Here is a 19,696-nt window from a genome sequence, read left to right as displayed (position 1 = left end):
TGCGGTCACATCCGGTAGGTGAGGTCAGGGCAGGGGCCGCCATTTTGGGTGGCGGGGTTGGGCGCGGAGCGGGGTGCTGCGGGCGGCGGCGGCGGCCCGCGGTGGGGGGCAGTGAGTGCGGCCTGCGGGCGGGCGGCCCCCATGGCCGGGCAGTTCGACTCCGAGGATCGGGCGAGCTGGTACTGGGGGCGGCTGAGTCGGACCGAAGCGGTGTCGATGCTGCAGGGGCAGCGCCACGGGACCTTCCTGGTGCGCGACTCGGGCACCATCCCCGGCGACTTCGTGCTCTCGGTGTCCGAGAGCTCCCGCGTCTCACACTACATCGTCAACAGCCTGGGGCCGGCGGGAGGCCGGCGGTCCGGCGGCGAGGGCCCTGGGGCCCCGGGTGAGTGACCCCCAGGGCTGGTGGTTCCCCCCAGCCCCTGCCGCCCCGGGGAGGGCAGCCGAACCCCAGTGTGAGTTTCCCTGCGGGCGGCTTCACTCTCTTCCCAGGCGACGTTTCAAGTAATGAAGCTCTTTAGCGGGGTTTTGCAGCAGGCAGTACCGACCGAGCTGAGTCTGACTCGCAACGACCTAATATCATAACTGAAGATAATACTGGAGCTGAGCGCTTGTTGCAGCCCCCCTGAAAGGCCTTGCAGCTGTAGCGCTCACACCTTATTTTGTTTTCACAAACCAATTAACTACGGTTAATAGATTTTGTGTGTCATTACAGCCAGGGGACAGTTCTGTGGAAGTGACATCTAAAAGTGTGAGTTCAACCAAGATAGTTTTGCAGTAAACGGCAGGGCGTCAGGCTGTATTCCGGATCACTAATGAGCTGTTCGTGTGGGTACGCCTCAGGAACGTACGAGCAAGTGCTCCTTTAAATCAGAGGTGAAGTTGGATTCTATTTTTCCCGTGTGTTGAGAAGGAAGGTTTGATCTTCCTCATCAGCCTACAGTCTACTATAAAAACGGTTAATACATATGGAACAGAAGATACTGGTTGTGTCGGAGGGAAAACTACCATGCGAAGCAGCGTTTCTGCATACACGAGGGTAACTAAACGAACAAGAGCCCACAGCAATGAAGTGCCCTTAGATATGTATGGACATCTCATACAAAGGCAGCTGTATCGCTGCTGGGGGCATTGCTGAAGTTGTTAGCAGAGCTGCTCAAGTTTAGATACCAATGCTTGCGAAATGATCTGGGTATATTACTAGCATCTCAGGAACCACTACATCGTCTTGAAGTGTGTGTAGCAAATCGGTTTAATAACAGATTCTGGTGATCTTATTTGACAGAAAAAGAAATGATACATGAATTGCTACAGAGACAGTCACCTTCTGATGTAGATCTGTGGTTAGAATAAGAGAACTGCCTATATAGAAAGGATTTTTCAGTCTCTGCAGAAACTGTAGTTGGCTGAGGAGAATCTCTAAGAAAAAGCACAACTAGTAAGGTTGCACTGTGACATGGTAATTTCCCTTGGTCAGGGGAATATTTCACATTGGCAAATTTGGGAAAGCCCAAAGTCACTGTGTTTATCCCAGGAACCTGCAACAGCTGCAGAGTGCTCTCAAGTCACAAAAAGCTCCTCAAGGGAGAAGTTAAAGGTGGCTGAATGTAACTGGAAGTAAAGTGGAAGTCATTACTGCCATGAGTTATAAAACAGTTTGCCACAAGACGCGGTGGATTCCCCATGTCTCGATCTCTCTGAAGACAGAGTTTTATTGCCACACGTTTGTGGAGGCTTGGTGCATGAGTTGTTGAAACGCGATACTGGTGATATATAGGGCAGAATGAGTTACCGCGATGGTTTGTTGTGGAATCCAGTGTCATAAGATTTTAAAGACAGCAGTGATGAAATCCAATGTCACTTCTGGGCAGAGTTTCTAGAGAGCAGCTCACCTCCGCAAAAACTGTTTTCCTGTTGCTGTCATATCACTTCTGTACGTAGCTATCCTCACTGTGATACATTCATAAGGTCACTAATGCTTCGTGGCATTCTGTGGGTTGGTTGATGTTATGGGTGTTAAGTTTTGGTGATGTTCTTCAAAATCACTCAACGCCCCTTAGGTAATTCTTACCTGCTTTAAATATTTTTGTGTTTTAGAAGAGTAGTTGCTGTTGTAGCTGTGTAGGCTGTTGGTGCAGTAGGCGTAATACATGTTAAAAAGCATAATTATGTTTTGGTTGGTCTCATCTTCTTTTTTTTTCTTTTCCTCTGAATGTTATGAGGGTGGGTGATGCATCCCTTCTGCACCACAGATACTCCTGTGCTGAGGTTTTAGTAACTTTAAGTAAATTATGCCTCCATGCTGACACTGCTCTTTCTTCACACTCAGCCAAAGAAGGGTGTGTGTGGGTGTGTATATTAAATTACGCTGGAGGGATAATTAAATTGTTCTTTCAGTAAAAAGTAGGTGAGGGGATATTCTGTAATGGGAGGGAGATGGAAACATTGGTAGAAGATTCAAGATGTTTTCATGTTTGTGTAGGGAAACTTAATGCAGTAAAATGAAGTAAATGTTTGCAAGTTGTCCTGTGTGTTTATTGTGGTCAAGCTAAAACGTTAGGCAGAACAACTTCACTATGTTAATTATATGGCACAGTTCTTTTTAAGCAATTGATTGATTGGTAAATGCCCACTTCTCTATGGGAAATTTGAATGTGCCAGATCGGGTTTTTAGGTTCATTTTTGTTGGTCTCAAGTAAGTGTATATCCATTTCATGACTGCTTTAACGCTGCTGCTTGCAGGGGATACTAGGAACGAAGCTTCATACAGAATGAATGAGATGAGGAGCTTTGGCTTCCCTAATGTAAAAAGTCACAGTATCACAAACCCATGATACTTTCTTCCATTATAAAGTCTGAAATAAACTTGGTAACTCTTTAAATTCAATTTTGAGTGATGTGCTGCAGTTTCTAACTTCTTACAGGTGATTTTTCCACCCAAGGGGGAAAAAATTGCCAGAAGTGCTTAAAATAGCTACCTCTGCCTGAAATGTTTTGAGGCCGGTAAAAGAAAACAGGATAAATCACTGAATTGTGGGAGAGAAAAACACTCAGTTGCCAGTGGAGATAAAGATTAATGAAATTGGAATTAGGGTAGGATTTGTGGAGAAGTATCACCAGTCACAGACCAAAGAAATCCCAAACAAGACCAAGTGCTCCGTGCAAGTGTTAGCATGCTAATGGGCAGTAAAACAAATCTATGTCAAATTGCAGATGTATGATGTATTTGAATGAGTCTGCAGTTAAAAAATCACAATATGCACTGCAACACAATGCTTAATGTATACCTAAGGTATACTTTCTATGCACAGTGCAAAGTAACAAAGCCAGAAATCTTTTAATGGTGTAAAACATGTCTCTAAAGCAGGGAAGGGTAACGAGAGAGGAGGTGTTTTCACCAAGTGTGCTTTTTAAGAGCATGCTGCTTAACTTAAGGCTTCCAAATCACTTCCACTGTGTTTTTTAAAATTTCAGACTGTACTTTCTGGGATTATATAATCTTTACATTGTGATATCCATACTCAGCTCAGTATGAAACAACTTCAGATACTTGTGAGAAGTATGATTTAGCTCTTGACACATGGCTGGGATTTTTGTTTGGGTTTTCTTTTCTATTGAAGTCTTAAAGTGGAAACTGTTGGAAGCTTGAAAGGTGTGTGCATTAGACATCTGCTTTTCTCCCATTCTCTGATTATCTGCAGAAATGACAATGTGTAAATTCTGTAACAGTATTTTCCTGGTGCCCTTACAACTCTTCTCAGAAGCCAGTGAGTGGAGTTTTACTGGTGAAGTTTTACTGCTTTTAGAGGGCGTTCTTGGGTGCTTGTTTGTTCTGCTCAGACAACAGTTGGGAGGTGCTTAAGAACAAGGATAAAGGTGTCCCTATGCGGATGGGTGGGACAAACACACAGGCTGGAATGAGCTGCAATCATAGAAGAGTTCCCATATGCTCCAGGAGGAAGCTGGTCTACATCCCTGGGATATCTTTGAAATGAGAGCCAGCTTGACAAGGACAGCTTTTCTTGCCCAAAACATGCTTTGTAAGTTGGGAGTGGGAAAAGTTGCATCCTTACAGACTACTCTAGAAACAAACAAAAAAAATCTGTATTTCCTGTCACCAGCTTCTTTGGGAAGTCTTCCTGCCTTGAGAGCTTGTCATAGTTCAGGAGTGAAGAGAAAATTGCATAGTGGCACTAGCACAAATGGAGTGAAGAGAGAAATGTGAAACCCCTGCAATGCCCAAGAAAGTGAGAAGTTACCTGCCCACACTTTCAAGAAGTAGAATATTTGATGGTTTATGCCTCTACTTTCCTAGTACCTGTACAATATTTAAAACCTATATAAGAAATCCTTCCAGACTGACGTGAAGCCAACATGGCGTGGAAGGGTTTTGTCAGAAACAAATGAGCTTTGTGAACACAGAACTGACAAAGGTCCAGATTTTGTCTTCAGTTTTGGGACACACTAGATTTTAACTCTCTCCTGACCTTCCTGAGAACAGAGGTTTCACTATCTGTCCTGATGTGCTGAAATGGATGGAATCAGATGAAATCCTAGCACAAATAGAGCTAGGATGGAGTGAGAAAGATGATACTCATCCCTTTGTGCTTCTCATTCAAAGGAGTCATCTTACAGAGGTGCAAACTGATCAAGCTATTTTTCCTTCACTCTGCAGAGCTGGGGAGAAGGGAAGATGATTTCTATAGCTCTGGTTGTCCAGCTTTAATAGGAAGTGACTAAAGTTCCTCTAGTAGCTAGATCTATCTTTACACACCTTCTCTCTTTCTGAGAGCCCTAGGGAGATGCAGACAATGTGCTGCTCAGAGTTGTGCCTCTAAGAAAATTGTCTCAGAATCATGAAGGGAAAAAACCCACTTGCCTTGTTGCTTCAGTTTTTTCTTGTGGTAGATCTTTCCTGATTTTTTCCATTGGCCTACAAGTGTTTGTCCTATCAAGAATTTCATTGGTCTTTCCAATGCTAAAATGTGTTTGGAGTGTCTGTGCTCTCTCACTTTTCTTGTGCAAAATGTCTTTCAGAATACAATTTTCCAAGATACAGGACAGATTTCAGTCACTCCTTCCGCATACATAAAGTTTCAGTGGACTTTCCTCTTAGAGTCCAACTTTGGTTTTATTCAGGCACATTTGGCAGCTACTTCAGGCTGTTGTGCATGAATTCAAGAGAGTGAACTTGTTAAAAAGAACAAAGGAAAAAATAGCAAAACCCAAGAAACTCTGTTCATCATAGTGATGATTCTGGTCCTGACAAGGCTGGCGAATACTGCTAATGAACTGCTCATTTCCTATGAGTTTTAAGATTTTTCTGTGTGTGCTTTGCTAGACATGGATCTCAGCCTCCTGTCTGAGTTAATTTGTAGCAGGTTTTAGAGAGGTGACTGTTCCAGGCTCTACATTTCTGTCATGGAAAACTAGTTCCACATCACTGAACTTACGTGAGATTCAGTCTTTTCCACGTGGCTTCAAGGATCTTTGCTGCCCTGGCCCTGTTAATGTTGTTTTGATGTTTTCTTCTTACATTAGTGTCTACATAAGCCTCAATCCTTAAAGGTTCACATCTGAAGTAGTAGAAAATGTGAAGCTCATGGTTCTGTCACCAGGTTTGTTTGAAGCGTGATGGCTGTACCACTTGTTGGGGAGCATGGTTTCCCCCTTCCAACACTAGTGAAGAGCAGCATTCCCACATTGGAGGGTGATGTAGTGCACTGAAGTGCTTTTGAAGTGGTGTAGGGGTACTGTCTGTGTGGCCAGAAGTAATCTCCTGTGAGACCACAAAGCTAAGAATTGCCACTGAGATGAAATTACAGAACTCTTCCTAAGTCTAGAGTCGTTACATCCCATCAGCAAAAGTTGAGGAAATCTTGCATCTTTTCATCACTGTCCTTTGCAAGCATAAGGTAGAATCTTCTGTTTCTGTGCTGTGTTCCTCTTAGTATTTATTTTAGCTTCCTTAGATTTTGATCATGCCAGTTTCTGTTTTGTGGGTTTTTTTGATTGTTGTTTTTTTTGATGTTGTTTCGTTTGTTGTGTGGGGTTGGTGTTTTTTGTTGTGGAGTTTGGGGGTTTTGTGGGGTTTTTTAGTAATCTTTTTTAGTTTTGCTTTTGGATTTAGGCTCATTGCATTTGTGCTTGTTTCTTTTGAAAGTCTTTTGGGGCTGTTAATGCATGCAAATGTGCATTTTTCTATGACTTAGTTCTCCTTTGGATTTCCTGTAACCAGATTCAGTAATGTTTGGATTCCTTCAGGATACTTCAAAACTTACTTACTATTTGTCTACGTTAAGCTTATTGAATCTGCCTTTTTTTCTATTGGAACTCCTTTTTGCTCTCTTGAAAGAACTTCTTGCAATGTTAGCTTTCCATGCTGACAATGCTACTCTGAAAGGAGTTTTGAATCAGTGACAGCTTGAAGAACTCTGCTAGCTTTGTACTGCAGAACTAAGTCTTAGAAGTGTTAGATATTCCCAGAAGAGAAAGGGACTTGCAAAGTAAGCATGTCTTGCTTGCTAAAAGAGTTACTCATTAAAGCATACATCTTTTCCCCTCCACTACCCTCCCCCAGCCTTCCACAGTTCTTCCCATTACTGATTACACAGTCTATGGTACGTGTTGGAAACAGAACATCATGTGTATATTTTTCCCCAGCTAAGCTTGAAGAAAATAAGTTGGAAAAAGTGCAGCACACAGACTGAAAACTGCAATGGATATCTTCATTTTGGTACTTCTGGTGACTGGAATCTGAGCATCATCTGTGTTTTCGTGTATTTGAGGTTCAGATATATAACTTAGACTTCATCTGACAAACATAGCAGAGAAATGACAAGGCTTGAGATGAGGGAGTTATCCTCGTTATGAAAACATATGTTGTTGCCTTGCTCTGTGTAATAGACACAATTTTCTCTAACTGTAGCTCATATCAAAGTGAAAAATAACTTCATTTGCTCGTTCACATAATTTGTTTGCTGCTGTTCTAAGCACTTTTCTGTTGTGTCCATGCCTTTAACCCAAGATACATTACAACAGGTAAACATTATTGCAGTGTTGTCCTCTTGAAATAAATTCAAACTGCAAAAGAGTTAAAAATCACTTCCTTGAAATTGTACCAAATTTTCATTTGATTCCTAGATTAAGAATGTAAAACAGGAAAAAGGGAATTGTCTGTTACTGAAAACTATATAACTTTCTGAGAAACTTGGAGGTGTTGAACATTTTTATCTTGTTTGGTCCATAGAACATTCAAGGAAACAAGGCACTTTTATCCTAATTCAGGGAATTTGGCAGTGACAAACAATTTCATTTTTCCTTCTTTGCCAAAATCTTTAAAAATGCTCTCTCCTCACAATCATGGTAGTGCTGTCTTTCATTAGAAATAGCAGAGCTGAATATTATGTGTGCTGATCTAAAGATGACCAAATATCAAATTACTTATATGTGTGCTTGTCTTCTCAAACGTTTAATTGGCTTGCTCTCTTTGACATGTTGCCTTCTCCTTTCAGGACTGAATCCCACCAGATTTCGAATAGGTGACCAAGAGTTTGATTCTTTGCCAGCTTTACTGGAATTCTACAAGATACACTATTTGGACACTACAACCTTGATAGAACCAGTTTCCCGGTCCAGGCAGAATAGTGGCGTTATCCTCAGGACGGATGAAGCTGAGTACGTGCGAGCTCTCTTTGACTTTAATGGAAATGATGAAGAAGATCTTCCATTTAAGAAAGGAGACATACTGAAAATCCGGGATAAACCTGAAGAGCAATGGTGGAATGCAGAAGACAGCGAAGGAAAGAGGGGAATGATACCTGTTCCTTACGTCGAGAAGTATAGACCTTCCTCTGCTCCAGTATCTACTCTGATTGGAGGTAACCAGGATAGCTCCCACCCACAACCACTGGGTGGGCCGGAGCCAGGGCCCTATGCCCAGCCCAGCATCAACACTCCGCTCCCTAACCTTCAGAATGGCCCTATTTATGCCCGGGTTATCCAGAAGCGAGTCCCTAATGCCTACGACAAGACAGCCTTGGCTTTGGAGGTACATAATGGGCAAAACATAGCAAGAAGAGATCTGTTCAGGGGATTTCCCTTTCATATTGTAGTTTTGTAGGAATAAGAAAGGGGAAATCATTGTAATACTGTTTTACATCATGATTAATAAGCTTTTAAAAAAATGAATAAGTGACTAGAGTCACTTGTAGACTAGTGTTTGATTATAGCATGTTTAGGCTACTGAACCAATATCATGTCTTTTGTCAAACATCACTAACATTTAAGTGTTTTCCCATCCTTCTTTTCACTTCTGAAGTCTTTGATTTTTAGGGGGGAGGGAGAGGGAGCAATTCATAAGTTGTGTGTCTGAACCTGTCTTTACTGTTGTTTGCCTCACCCCAGTCTTTCCAAGGTGTGTTGGTTGTTGGTTTTTATTCCCAGTCTGTTTAAAAGCAATCAGTGGAAACATTGGTAGTCACTTCAAAATTACACAGACTGAAATGATGATGGTGATCACACACAGGGTTTTATGGTAACATCTGAACCTCAAGCAGATTACTTTGTTTTTTAGTTTGTGAAGTAGGAGCATTGATGACAATTCATTCAGGAGGTCTCGTGTGAAGCAGTGATTGATGGAATATGATTTGTGATGAAGCAGTGAGTTTCCTCAAGGTTGATTCACTTCCTGATATCATCAAGTACTCCTACATACCCTTTTGAATTGTTTTCCCTCTTAAAAAGGAGACTAGAGCACTCTATCTCCACATCAGATAGTTATCCCCCAAGTTTCATTTGAGGAAATGGAGACTAAGGTATTCTTAGTGTCAGACCTTTGCCTTAGGATGATATGTAAATTATATCCTTTAATCTAGGCTTTCTTTGAGCTAGAGGCTCTGGAATTTCCTGATACCTAATTGACTTCCTGTTTATATAACATTTTAAGTACTTGGGAAAAAACAGTTTCTGTGCTGAGTCAGAGCATCTCCTCTTCACTCTCAAATACTTCATTTAATTGTTCAGAGCACACAAAGCATTTCAGTGATGTGGCAACTATAGTATGTGTCTTCAGTACAGAACTGGTAAATGCAGCACCAAATTGTGTAGATCTGATAAGTGATGTACAGCCTGGGAGACATGAAAATTTTCCCCATTGTAGGTAAGAATTTTAGGGAAGTAATGTGAACATAACCTGAGCTACTCTATGATTTTGTTTTTAAGCTTTTATTTATTAGTATGCTACTAGTGCTCTCTTAAGCTTAAATTTGCACTTGGTTTCACTTAAAGCATGACCCCACAGCACTGCCCAATACACACTGTGGTAGAATGGAATGAAATGGGATGAGAAAATACTGACAATCAAGGCCATCATAAGTAACTGAGTGCAAGCAAAATCCTTTACAGCTATAGTTCCATGCTCTTCACTAAAACTCACATGCTCTGTCAAGTATGCTGTGCTTGAGAAAGTGTAGCTTTATGGAGAGTATCTTCTGAGCTAGCTTGCACCACTACTGTCTTCTGCTAACTTGTAGTAATAGGCTAGAAAGCTGAAGTGTGTGGGAGGGGGGAGCTGAGAAGAGTGTAGGCTCCTCTCCTATGTGAAGGTGTTAAGTGTCTTTCTACCTTTATGTTGCAACAATGGCTTTTGCAGGCTTTGTCAACTTAATACTGGTTGACACGTTGAACCTCTTGGTTAGGATGATGCATTCCTGTCTTGCTACAGCTGTAAGTTTAAGAAATGCAGTAACAGTGGTGGTTCTTTAGAATTTCACAGTATTACATACAGAATAGATGTAAAATATATCAGTGCTTCCAGTAGTCCTTCCTGGCTTCTGTGCAGCTGGTATCATTTCGAACCACAATGTTGCTGAGTTGCTTTCAATGTCTGTACAGGAGAAAATAACGATATACACTTTCTCCAAGTCTTTTTTCATCCTGTCTATGGAAGTACTGTTTCTTGTTGTCTCCTTTTTTTTTTTTCCATTCCCTCTCGCTTCGTGGTGTTCCTTCTCTGTTTATTTAGAGATCTCTTCTTAGATAACTTAGTAGAAAGCATTATTTAAATCTTACCAGTCCATTTTTGCCCAGACCTCTTAATAACTACAAATATAGAAAGTGGGATTCTTTCCAAATGAAAACTCTTATCATTAAATCTGGCAATATTCATAACTGGGGCTGGTTCCCACTGTTTCTTTCAGAAAAATAGATTCTTAATGTCAAACATTTTTGTCCCAAACTGCAAACATAATATCTGTACTGTTCTGTTGTTTTAAAACTGATGTGAGTTTTGAGAGCTCAGGGGAGGAGGATCAGAGTCGATGATGTTCTAATAAAGGCTGTGCTGTATTGTGGAAAAAATACTGAGCAGAAGGTAACTTTTATGTTGCTTGTCACTAGACTTACTCAAGGAGTTGTCAGTCTGTGTTGATTAAGAGGAAAGGGAAGCTGTGTGTGGTGAATGACTCTGAGATCGATCGATTTATTTTTTTTCTTTGTAACAGTAGCAGAACTCTGCCATCTTGACCTCACCAAAGAGGAGTGCTTGGAATAAAACCACAGCATACAGAAGTCTTCACATGAACCTTCAGTTTTTCTTTGAAGCATATGGGATATATTTAGTTCTAAACCTTCTGATGAAGACTGAGACAAATCTGGCTTTATAGCAGGGTACAGTGTTGTTTGTGAGGTGTTGTGCTTGGTGGGACGATGCACAATAAACTCAGACCATAAGTAAATGTTAAGAGAATTCAGAGAGAGCATCTGCTTCTAGTCTGAGTGTTTTGAAAGCCCAGCATTTGTAATTAATATATTTTTAAAAGGTTTTCTTTCAGACTAATATGCAGAGTTTCAAAGTAATTTAGAATGATCTCTTAAGTTTTTAAGGAACTAATTAAGCCATTTTATCAAGCCAGCATTTGTGAAATGACCCATGCTTGGTTAGTTCTGCTTTGGAAAGGTACACATAGATGAAATGTGAATGAGAGATTGTATCAGAAAGAGAGAGTAGTTGCTAAATGAAATGGCTGCAATGGTAAATAAAGTATATTTAAGCTCAGAGGTCTTTCTTTTTTAAGAATTACTGAAATGAAAATTGTAAGTGTAGCTTCTTGTAAAAATGGGTGTCATTTTGCTGAGACACTTGTGAAAAACAAACAGCTGCAGGATGCTTCTGAGAGGGAGGGAGCACCCCAAATATCCCATATTCTAGCTCACTGTTACTGCACTGTTGAACCCACCTTTTGCAGGTGAGTTTCTCAGAAGTTATTCAAGATAAACACTATTTGAACACAGTGCATGATGTTCAATGAAAGCAGAGGCCATCAATCCAAGAGCTAGCAAGCTCAAGAGCAACTTGAGCTTTTTCTTTCTGAGCAGCTTGGAGGTTGCATGCTTCTCTGGTGAAGGCTGATAGGTAGATCATATAGAATCATATAATGGTCTGGGTTGGAACTGACCTCCAGAGGATATCTAGTCCAACCCCTCTGCAGTAGGCAGGAGCATTCTTAACTAGATCAGGCTGCTATCCAGGTCTAAAGCAATTTAAAGTTATCTAGGATAGCATTCTTGAAATGTTTATGATTAGGAAATAAGATTTTCTGCTCCTAGTATTGTTACATTTAATCTTACTCTTGTTAAATTAGAGCTGATGTATTGTTTTGGTCAACAGAGTATTTTTACTGGGACAAGCCCCCAGTGATTATTAGCAGTAGCAAATTAGACATGCTGCATGATTAAATTCCTGAAGAGCTGAAACTAGCATTCAGTAGTTGAGGACAGCTTCCTTTTGCCTGTAGCAAATGCATAAGATGATTTTCTTCAAAATATGATTCATTAAAATGTCTGTACTTATGACTACAAAAGGAAAAAATAAAGCTAGGGCAAGAGTCCCAAGTGTGCCTCTCACTACAAGAGAAGTAATCATCAGAGGTATGGGAAGCTTAATTAAATGTCCATGTAGTGGTTTGAATTTATGAACTGTTAAAAGCTGTTCTGGCAAAAGATTCCAAGCATTTAAAACCTGTAAAGTTAATGGATGAGAAGCATCTTAAATTGTTTTCTTTGTTCTTCATTGGCTGGTTGGAAAGTGAAAATAATGAGGTTCTGGCTTAGATGGCTTTGGAACACAGTGATGAGCATCACTGCACACTACTGACTGTATGTTCAGGGAATTTCTGGATGAAATACAGAAAAGCTCATGGCCATGCCTTGAGCATTTATTTACAGGATTAGGGAAAGAAAATTCTGCAAAGAGGGCTATAACTGGGTAGGCAGCTTTTCAGGCTTGCATTTATTAACTCTTCAGTGACTCGGCAATGTAAATTGAGGTGTCTTAGGTTATGTAAGTGCTACTTAAAGTACCCTTCAAAATTCAGCGGGGTCAGAGATTGATTAGACCTAGACTAGTGGCCTTGACTTGACGTACCTTGGGAAAGTGCCTGCTGTTCAGTTTTCCACCTTTGTCAAAGGGAGATGATACCTTTAAAGCTGGTTTTGTGGAGATTAGAAAATGAGCTATATTCCTTAGCTCTTATTTAGTGTCATATGTTAGACACGGATCCTTTTTTAACTGGAGCAGGTTGTTTTATTGGTTCATAGTAACTTATTTTTCTAGTCAATTTGTGTATGGGAGAGAGGGCATCAGTTGTCTTTACTCATGGAATTTATTTGTGTGAGAAATCCATGGTGGTTAAGACTTGAAATACCATCTAGCCTTGCCTCTGGTACTGGCTGGTTGTGGATGCTCAGAGTAGGAATGCAATGGCACTGCTTACTCCCTCATGCTCCTAACGTTAGGAGCATGAGGCTATGTATATGTGCACATATAGAGACCCCACTTATCCAGAACTGTCTCAGTATTACCTGAAAAGCATTTAGTGGAATTTCTTGCTACTCTGTAGGTCTTCAGGCCTCCCTTCCCTCAGTGAGGGTATGGATGGAGTAGAAGCAGAGTGCAAGCCTCTGTCAGTTCAGTGAGATGCAGGTACTGTGGTAGCAGCTGATGTCAAGTCCCAGGAGTGCTCTGGAAGATCAGAGTTGGATTACAGGCTCTTCAGTTCAGGCAGTTCACAGCTAACTTAGGTAGGCTTCTTTCTCTCTGTGCTTTCTTCAGGAGTGAATAAGGGGTGACAGGCTGGTGTATCAGAAATGGTCAAGAGTAAAACTGCTTTTTATAGAAGTGTATCTGGTATGCTTGGGTGCTGTGACACCAAAGGGGAGAGGGGTGCAGCTCATCCTCTGTGTTTTTATGAATTATAACACTTCCTTATTTCTAACCCTGCAGGTCGGTGAGCTGGTAAAGGTCACAAAGATTAACGTGAGTGGTCAGTGGGAAGGAGAATGCAATGGCAGACGTGGTCACTTTCCATTCACACATGTCCGCATCCTGGATCAACAGAATCCTGACGAGGACTTCAGCTGAGTGTGGCTCAACAGTTGCGCTTACAGATGGGAACAATCTCAACTTGTTTTTATTGCAGATGCCATCAAGACTATGTTCTGACAGATGTTGAAAGTGGTATTGCTGTATAAGCATTCTGATAACCTGCAAACCCCTGGGACTGAACACCACCATTCCTTAATCAAGGGTCATGTAATTCAGGGTACGACAGTAGATAACTTGTGTGTCAAGTGGCAGAACTAGTACATGATTATAGGTTGTAATGCCTGCTTATGTCCATGTGCACAGCAGACTGGACCTTGCCAGCAGCAGCAGTTGGAAAAGCAGCGCTGTAGATGTTATGATAACATTTATAGCGCTCTGTGGTCCTATTGCTTTTGTTGCTTCTTCCTCAGGCAATGAACATCAACCTTAGACAATTCAATATATAGATAGAAATCTCACAAATTTATCCTGGAGCTTTCTCCATATTTGTTTGGGTTTTTTCCCCCCTCCCTGAATTCTCTGTCCTACAAAGGCTAGATAGTACTTTGCATGGTCAGTTAACTGTGCACAGTACAGAGCTCATTGGGGGACAGCCTTATGATTTACAGATGCTTACCATTTGAATGGTAAATGACAGATCAAATCAACCTCAGAATTCTAGTAGTTTGTGGACACTAGATTGATTTTTTTTTTTCAGTACTGTTGATGCTTCAAACGTAGCAGCTGATTTTAAATTAAAATTTCTATTAACACACCAATTAATTTTTTTAATCCACAAATATGAGGCTTATGGAAGTGTAAACATCCATATCAGTGCTGAAAAAATGTGCGTAGCACTTTAATGCATAGCTTTAAAGCAGTGTTTGAGTCACTAAATATACTAAAATATTGACACTGCTTTCCAATAAAATTAAATTATGTAGGGCCAGTTTTAATTTTTCTAGAATTCTTCAATACTCCTACTGTACAATACTCTTACAGTACAAATCAGCATCAAACGTGGTGAACTGACAAACCAAATATTACTTTTATTTTAAGGTTACTCTGGGGACTCTTCTGATCTAATTCCCATCTGTAAAATATTTGATAGTGAAATCATGAGGATTTTATTTTTAATAAACTAATGGAAAATATTTGTGTGCTTCTGGACTGATTCTCAAAAGTCGTAATAGAGTAAATATGGCTTCCTAGCTCATCATGAAAATCAGTGCATTGAGTAGGTGGTATTATGCACTGCTTGGGTTGTTTTGGTTTTAGTCTGTTCTTATGTTTTATCTGGTTTTCTCTAACATAAATCAGAATGGATTCAGTAAGTTTTGTAAACTGAAATTAAACACTGAAGTAACTATCCCTTACCTGTATCCTGGATTGTTTTCCAAGCACTGTGCTCTAGTGACCAAACTTAAGCAAACAAGTTTTGTAACTGACTACAGTGTGATCCATACAGAGTAGTCTTTCCTAGATAGCATCAAACTGAAAATGTTCTTTTGGTTGATACAAACCATGTGAGTAGAATGGCTCATGGGCCATAAATGCTGCGAGGGCTAGTTCCCACTGCAAAGGCTATTGCTGCAAGGCACCGACCCATACAACAGAAGACTGGTAACACTTTACCTCAGAACTGTGTAACATGCTGGAAATTATAGTATTTCTGTTCTATTTAATTACTAGTTGGTGGTTTTACTTCAAAACTAATCATCAGCAAGTCTGACTAACTTTCAGGTAATGGGCACTCATTAACTCCATAGACTAACGCCAACGTACGTTACTCTTAGTTCTCCATCACCAATCTTAGAAAGCACTACTGAAGATACTAGAAAACTGACAGGTGTGACAGTGGTGTAAGAATGATAACAAAGGAACTGCAGAGCTACTCTGGTTAGGGTGCTAGGCCAGTGATTGTTGGGTCTCTTCTAGCTTGGCACAAAATTGAGGGAAACATTGAGCAACTAACTCTATGTTCTGTAACACATCAATTCCTTTAAGTCAAATTTGTATTTTTCCTATGACCTTGATATTTACTATGACTGATTTTATTGTTTGTTTGTTTCAAATAGCCACACTCTAACAGACTTAACGCTGAGTTTATCAGTTGCCCATACATGACTATATTTTTCTTCAGGTATTGCAAAAGAGGCATAATAAACTGTGTGTCTTTAGAGTAACAGTTTGTTCTAAAGTATGTTTTTTTCCAATGGCAGTTAATGAAAGCCCAGATGTTTGTACCTTTCCAATCAGCAATTATTTTAAGATACCAAAAGAATTTTGTTTCTTACAAGTTTTATTATGCAGATTTTGTCTTTTTAATATGAAAGGCATAAATTGAATTAAGTAGCAAATACCCTGCAAATTTTGTAGATGTTTTTGTTAAGACTGTATAAATTGCAAATATTTGTACTCTTTGAAAGAGAAAGGAAAAAAAAACCAACTAGAGAAGTCTTAATAGCTGCTGTTGCACTAGAATCTTAAGTTCTTGTCAAGCAGTTTTTCATAGTCAGCTGATGCATTAATGCAACTGTTTTTCCACTATTCAGTTCTAAGCCAAAATGTGATCTTGTTTCATAGGTGATAGAAATGAACATGTTTGCATTTGGATGAAACAGACATTCAACTTACCAAGCTCTTAATGGAAGATAGGTAGAACCATATGTTCATGGACACGTAGATTAAATCCTTTTGTGGCCTTTGTTTATCTTCTTCTATTTGTTCCCTCCTTTCTCCCCAGCGTGTGCAAAAAAGAAAAAATAATTGCTAAGAATGTTGGTCACAATCTTTTGTCTCTATTTGGTTGTGTTTTTGGTCTCTTGTGCATAGGCAGGTGTTAGAACTAGAATAATCATTTCTAGAAATACACCGTGAAAGCAGAATGCTCAATTACACTGTGTTCTTCTGGTGCATTTACACATTATATCACACTAAAAAAAGAAAATACCAACTGGCTGCTATGTTTTTTTAATATATATTTCATTTTGGTAAACCCCAGCCTTTTTACTAATATTTGAACTGGTTAAATCTTGTTAATCTGTTTGAATTGTATTTGTTAATAATGCAAATATTTCTAATCATCTTAAAACACTTCATTTGTTTTTTTTTGTTAATGGTTTTGGGGAAGGATTCTAACCAAACCAGTTTGAAGAAAAATATGAACATGTGCCATTGTATTATAACACTATCCACTTTCTTGACAGTTAAAAGTCTTTTTTAATTGTTTTTTTTAGCATGTAATGTATATGTTCATAGTACGTGAAGTAAATAAAAGTATATCCAAAACTTTCTGTCAGCTGTCATTGCAATACTTGTATTTAATAATCTAAACCCAGAGCTGTGGGTATGGCCATGTTTAATGAGCCATGCTTCTCTGAAAACAATAAACCTAACGTCTGCAGATGTTAGGTTTACAAACCAGAGTAAAAGAAAGAACATCAATGAGTAGTCAGATGACTTTATGGAATCAGATGAGTTGCTTGAGTCAGGGAGTTGGGGGAACATGTATATTCTCACTGCTAAAAGAGGGGCTCCTGAGAACTGTTAGGATGAGATTTTGTTGCTATTACCTCGCTTCTACCAGCACAAGTGTATCAGGAAATAGTTCAGGGAGTCTTTGGATGGTGTATTTCTGTTGGGAACGGTAAAAAGCTGTTTATTCATTCTTAGAATTGTCAATAAAAGCATACATTATAGAAATGAAAACTAGCGAAAATGGTTGAACTCTGATCTCAAAGGTCTTTTCCAACCAAAACAGTTCTATGATTCTAAGAATCCGATGGAGGAGTCTACTAATGGTTTGGAAGGACTCTCTCTGCATGTGCTGGTGAGAGAGCACTGTCATTGGAAGACTGAGATGTGCAGTGTGCTGTCAAGGGATGAAGCATGGACAAAGCATAAGAATGCCTGTGTGCCACTTGGTTGGACATTTGTAACATGAGTCTGCATTTGATTTAACTTTTGCCATTGTAATCCTTAAAAGCTGCAAGGAGACCGTGGCCTATAGGCCCCCAAGGTCAAGAATCTTGGTGGCAATAGTATGTCTAAAGGCAGATAGCTTAGTTTGGGGTTGTTCACCAAAGAGCAGTTCTAGCTTTGCATCAGTGGTTCCTTAGCTCAAAGGCATGTGCCACAGTTAATTATGGGTCAAATCCTGGAAGCATTCAAAGTCTCTTAAAGCATTTGGCCTTCTGGAGGTGCTGTCTAGTTCCATAGGCTCTTGCTGTGTGGGAAAAAGCCATGCTGTATGTTCTTAATTGAAACACTAATTCCTTGACTAGCCATTGTTTCCAAAAGCATACAAGGATTGGTCTTGATAATGATAGTACTGTTGCAATCATTTTTCCTTGCTGTTGAGGGCAAGGGCAACATTTGTTTTCTTAATCATTCCATTACAGTGATGGCTCCTCCTATTTTAGGTGATATGTATTCAGTTGGCTGGTTGCTACAGGTCTTGGTCAGTAGTGTTTCATGGAGTCTTCAAGTGGGATGTTACTTGTTAAAATGACTGAATTCAAGTGTACTGAGATACCAGCCAAGTTTCCCTTCCATGTCTCTACAGAATAAAGATGGGGGGGAAATTAATTCAGGGGTAAAAGTACTGCCCCCAGCTTTGCTCCAGTGTTCATATAACTTGGCTGTAGCAGAGCTGCAATCCAAGAGTGCCTTTTAATGAGATTACCCGAGACAATTTAAGAGCTCACTGCAGCCAAAGGGAAGAGGCTCTGTAAGCCTTTCCATGCTGCCCTGACAGCCATGTCCTCCTGCTGCTTAACCTCTGACTGGTATTTGCAGAATTCTCTCTGAGCTGATGTAACACAGGGCTTATGCAGAAGGCTATTGCCCCTCCTTTCCTTTTCCCCTCCTTCCAAAAATGGGTTTGGATCCACTCATATAAAGGTTGAGGGTGCAAGGGACAAGCAAAGATTGCATCAGCAAATTATGCTTTGAGTGTTTCTCTGCATTAGGCTCTTCTTTCCTCACGCTTTGCCAAATCCCTGACCAATTTCCAAATATTTGTGTGCCATCTGTACACATTCAGAACTATTTGAAGTATTTGGACAACATGCTATAATTCAGCAAGAGTATCAAGCATGCAAATAAGTATGCCTAAAGTGGTCTGGTTTATTTATATTGTTGAGCTTCTCTACAAGTTGAGTGCCTGCTGAACATGAGGATCACCAAAAAGTTCCTAAATTGATGAAAATCTAATTTGTTGTGCACCGTTCCCATGTGAAACTAAGCCTCAGCTGCTGAAAAACAGACTTGTGGTAAAGATTTATGAGGTGCAAAGAATATTTGGAAATGCCACAACCAGTTTTTAATATATTTAAACAAATAAATATTGTCTATATACTGCTGGAATCGTTTAGGTGCCTTGGTAATGGTAGGATGTATTTACAAATAATTCCAAGGTAAAGGTAGAAGACGATACTCAACTTCAACAAAATCAGCATTTTGTCACATTTTTCACCTTATTCCAGACACGTTAATGGATTTGTTTTATCATTTATGGAATTCTGAATAGATAATCCTAATATCTGAAAAAGACTTGAGGCACAATTGCTTGTTTTGGGGTAGGCAAACAGTGATATAACCATCATTCCGTTGTATTTTTAGATGTATTTGTTAAGAAAACTACAAGGTTATGATAATTTTACATGCCCCAAAGCTCTTGTTCACCAACTAGATATAATGTGTTAAAATAAATCAGAAAACAAGAAATTGCTCTCACGAGTAAAGTGCTTTAAATGGCGCTTTATGTGTGTACCCTCAGTCACACTCGAAGAGCCCATTTCAGCGAGCACAGTAAGATAAACAGAAGGATACCTGACACTGTGACCAAGACGTGCCAGGCCCTGCACGATCTCTGCTGTTTATCAGAAGCGGCAAAGGGCTTTGTGCACTTCTGCACCTCAGGAAGACTGAGAACCTTTAGCCCGCTCGTCCAGGGAGACACTGGGGAAAAAAAACAGAGATACAAGACTTCATTCACAGCTACCCTAAGCAAATCTTTGAGGCTTGAATTTATGCCAGCCAAGCATAACCCCTTGTAGTTTTCTGCAAGCATTCTGATTTTGGAAATGAAGGTGTTACCTCTGTTATTTTTGTGTGCTCCGCTTTGCCAGAAGTACTCTGCGAGGAACTTGTGAAATATTCAAATTGGAGTCGTATAGTTCTTTTAGCCTCTTAAAACTGTGAAATTATCACGCCCTACGTCAAACAGCGTTGGAAGTGATGCTTTGCCTGAGTAAACGCTCTGGAGAGATTGCAAGGACCGCTAAATCGGACCGTCTGCCTTGCGCCGTTATGTATGTATGGAGCACA

General features: G+C 40.1%; 1 protein-coding gene across 5 annotated transcripts; it reads left to right on the top strand.

Annotated features, from left to right (window-relative positions):
• Positions 1-53: 53 nt before the first annotated feature.
• CRK (CRK proto-oncogene, adaptor protein) lies at positions 54-16,658 on the top strand. 5 transcript variants are annotated; one of them, XR_010307428.1, is made up of 4 exons: positions 55-385; positions 7,515-8,050; positions 10,503-10,668; positions 13,283-13,364. XR_010307428.1 is itself a non-coding variant. In XM_064166723.1 (3 exons), exons 1-3 carry the CDS (start codon positions 142-144, stop codon positions 10,550-10,552), a joined length of 660 nt encoding a protein of 219 aa, XP_064022793.1. In that variant the 5' UTR covers positions 54-141; the 3' UTR covers positions 10,553-12,919. The 5 variants fall into 5 exon arrangements, 4 of the variants coding, with proteins under 4 accessions (XP_064022793.1, XP_064022794.1, XP_064022792.1 ...); XM_064166723.1 differs by lacking the exon at positions 13,283-13,364 and having other exon boundaries at positions 54-385; positions 7,515-7,880; positions 10,503-12,919; XM_064166724.1 differs by lacking the exon at positions 10,503-10,668 and having other exon boundaries at positions 7,515-7,880; positions 13,283-13,376.
• Positions 16,659-19,696: the final 3,038 nt, after the last annotated feature.

The sequence above is a fragment of the Pogoniulus pusillus genome, chromosome 27 (assembly GCF_015220805.1).
Source record: "Pogoniulus pusillus isolate bPogPus1 chromosome 27, bPogPus1.pri, whole genome shotgun sequence".
Lineage (NCBI taxonomy): Eukaryota > Metazoa > Chordata > Aves > Piciformes > Lybiidae > Pogoniulus > Pogoniulus pusillus.
The sequence above is the reverse complement of the archived record's forward strand: the minus strand, read 5'-3'. Positions and strand labels throughout refer to the sequence as shown.